This window comes from Lissotriton vulgaris, unplaced genomic scaffold (assembly GCF_964263255.1).
Source record: "Lissotriton vulgaris unplaced genomic scaffold, aLisVul1.2 SCAFFOLD_1008, whole genome shotgun sequence".
NCBI classification, from domain to species: domain Eukaryota; kingdom Metazoa; phylum Chordata; class Amphibia; order Caudata; family Salamandridae; genus Lissotriton; species Lissotriton vulgaris.
The window spans coordinates 298569-301779 of record NW_028255746.1 but is presented as its reverse complement, the minus strand read 5'-3'; the positions used below and the strand labels follow the sequence as shown (position 1 = coordinate 301779).

At 39.9% G+C, this 3211-nt stretch overlaps 1 protein-coding gene across 1 annotated transcript; it reads left to right on the top strand.

Annotated features, from left to right (window-relative positions):
- The first annotated feature begins 882 nt into the window (after nucleotides 1-882).
- On the top strand, nucleotides 883-1821 carry LOC147659016 (olfactory receptor 5J3-like). Its single transcript, XM_086952042.1, has one exon. It carries the CDS (start codon nucleotides 883-885, stop codon nucleotides 1819-1821), a length of 939 nt encoding a protein of 312 aa, XP_086808168.1.
- The last annotated feature ends 1390 nt before the right edge of the window (nucleotides 1822-3211 follow it).

Below are 3211 nucleotides of genomic sequence, written 5' to 3'. Positions count from 1 at the left end.
TTGGAACCCTAATTTGTATTCTGTACAATAGGTATGTTGCCAATTTATATCTAAAGCTGTCTGAACATTAAAAACTGTCACACATGTTTGATATGAGGATGATGATGAAAATAAATAATGTTTCCGGATATTCAAGTAATATGCAATTGGAGTATCAGTAGTAAAAAATATATTGTTGGTTGTGCTTGTTGGTGGATGAACCAACAATTTTTTCACAGGATTATTGTAAGTGCTTTGCTTCTTCTCAATCTCCAGACACATGTGGGATGTAGGCCTTTAGGAACTATCAATATTCAATACCTATAACACTGTAACAAGTATACTGTTAGAACACATATGACAAAATGAACTGTGTCAACATGGTATTGTCTTCTAAGATTGAGAGTATATTGTTCATATAGATATTTATTTCAAAATAGTAAATGTAACTTCATTTTGCTTATTAAATGAAAAAATAATAAATATGACTACATATAGAACTTAAAACAGAGAGAACTTAAAACATATATAACCAGTATTGTAGTGATATGAGGTGGGCTTTCTTATTGAACTGCCTAATGCCTTATGAGCCTAAAGAATTAGCTTATGACAGTTCTCACCTAAGACAGCAATGCTAAGAGACATATGGTGAAAGCATGTTGCATATGGATTTCGGGCATTCCTAAGTGGAGAAGCTTGAGTATCTTTTTCAATCTAGAGATGAATTGTTATCTGCAAGTGTACTTGCATTGCGACATTGACCATCATAATAAGTGAGATTCATTATTCTACAGGTTTGCACAGACTATGGTTTCAATGTGTGTACATTGGAAAATAGTGTATGGAAGTTGATGTACTTGCTATATGTCTTCTTCTCTTAGATAAATATTACCATCCAAAGACATGATGCCCAGAAACGAAAGCGCTGTGACCAAGTTCTACTTCGTCGGATTCACCAATGACCCAAAGCTGGAAGTTCCATTCTTTTTACTGTTTTTCTCAGTCTACATCTTTACTCTGCTGGGCAACTGCAGCATTATGCTCATTGTTAGGCTCAGCCCCCAGCTTCACACACCCATGTACTTTTTCCTCACCCAACTTGCTTTTCTGGATTTATCTTTTTCCTCTGTTATTTCTCCCAAGATGCTGGCTGATCTTCTTACTGAGAAACGGATAATCACTTTTTCTGGCTGCGTTGCTCAAATTTTTTTCTTTAGTGGCTTTGCCAGCACAGAATTCTTCCTGTTGGCAGCGATGGCATTTGACCGCTATGCAGCAATATGCAATCCATTGACATATGCAGTCATCATGAACAATAGTATGATTCTGCGTTTGGTTGTAGGGTCATACATAGGTGGCTTTATAAACTCTCTGATACATGCAAGTTGTCTTTATCGGTTATCTTTTTGTGGTCCTGATGTTATGAACCACTTTGTTTGTGATTATCCAGTGCTCTTGAAGCTATCCTGCACTGACATCATGACAAATGAATTGATCCTTTCTGTATTTGCTTCCTTTATAGTTGCAGGCTCTCTCCTTGTTATATTTTTCTCCTACATATACATTATTACAGCCATCATGAAGATGGGTAACACAGCAGGGAGAAGCCGGGCTGCTTCCACCTGCATCTCCCATTTGACCTGTGTTTTTCTTTTCCATGGCAGTGTTTTCCTGAATGAGATACTACCGAAAGCAAGCTCTTCTGAGGGGCAGTACAAACTGGTTACTGTGATTCTCACCATCCTGATACCTGCTTTGAACCCTCTGATATACAGCCTGAGAAACAATGAAGTAAAAGAAAATGCAAGGAAGATATTGACCTGGAGATGTAAAACCCAGTGATGGAAAGTACTCCAATGGCGAAGACCTAACAGAGAATGAAACCCTATTTAAATATACATTCGGGCATTTCTTACATATCAAGACAAGCTTTAAATGTTTTTTGTCCATGTTTGCCAAAGTCATCATATTGGTACTAGGTACTAGGATATACAGGACCTGAAATCTGAATCCAGGTGCACACCACTACACTTGTATTACAGGATACTGTTCCAAGAGTGGAGAATAGATTTGCAAGCCTGGAAATGCCAGGTCAAAACATGCCTGTGCTCCTTGATACTAATGACTAATTCACTGACATTTTACCCCTGCATTTAAGCCCTGCTGTGAATAGGGACTTAAGCGCCAAATTATGAGTTTGTCAGTCCGGCGAATGCCAAACTCACAGTGGTGCATCGGTCCAACTGCAGAATGTGGTCAGACATCCATGGCACTGCCGCAACTGCTAGATCAGACATCCCTGGTGATTGTTTGCTGGTTTGAAGGTTGAAGCAATGCGTTGTGCCCTTCGGCAGCACCAAGCATATTCCAGATTTCCTTGCCACCACTGGTCTCATGGAGGTTCTAACTCCATTAAACTGCTGGCAGTGAAGATAAAAAGGGGGCCTACAGGGCCGTCTCTTGGCCCAGTGCAAGGGGATGCACATTTAGTACATTCCACTTCCTGCATTGCATGGAATGCAGAGTCTAGCCCTTGCAGTAACTGCCTTTGGTGCTCCCATTATGGTGCCCATGTTCACAGACACTGTTGTGGGACCACCAAAGAAAGGCCCACCAGAAACGATAAAATGCAAAATCTCGATGTCGGTGCTCAAACGGCTTTGGTGGTGTGGAAGTGGTGGCAGCCTGGCAGCCCCCTCACTCCATCAAAGTCATAATAAAGCCCTTAGTGTCAACTGGGTGGTGCTGGTCAATAGTAGCAGAGGGTATTGGGCAGAAAGTTTCCAATGGCATTCTAGGCTAATACTTAATTACAGTGTTTTCTGCTTCCCCTGTTATGCTGGAGAGGGGGTAGAAGACCAAACAATGCTTCTGCTTGCATCTTCTGCCCCTCTTCAACCACTGTTTTTCAGATGCAAATCCACACCAGGTAAACTTGCTTCATGTGTTTTTGATGGAGTAATATTGTATATTTCTAATATAATATGTATATGGCCTGCCATGAGTTAACTAATTCAGATGGCCTCTTTGAATTTTCATTCTGATGTGCATTAGAGAGTCTCCCAGAATGTGAGTGTTGTTTAAGATTTAGATATCTAAAACAAGATTCAAGATATTAGTGAGCCACACTGTTAGCTGTTTTGAGCTATTGAAAGGAAGCAATGTCAATTTCATAAAGTGTTGCAAAATAATTGTCGGAACACACAAGAATGTAAGCTTAATATACAAAATT

Coding starts and splice junctions, on each gene's coding strand:
- LOC147659016 (XM_086952042.1), top strand. CDS start 883: ATGATGCCCAGAAACGAAAGCGCTGTGACCAAGTTCTACTTCGTCGGA.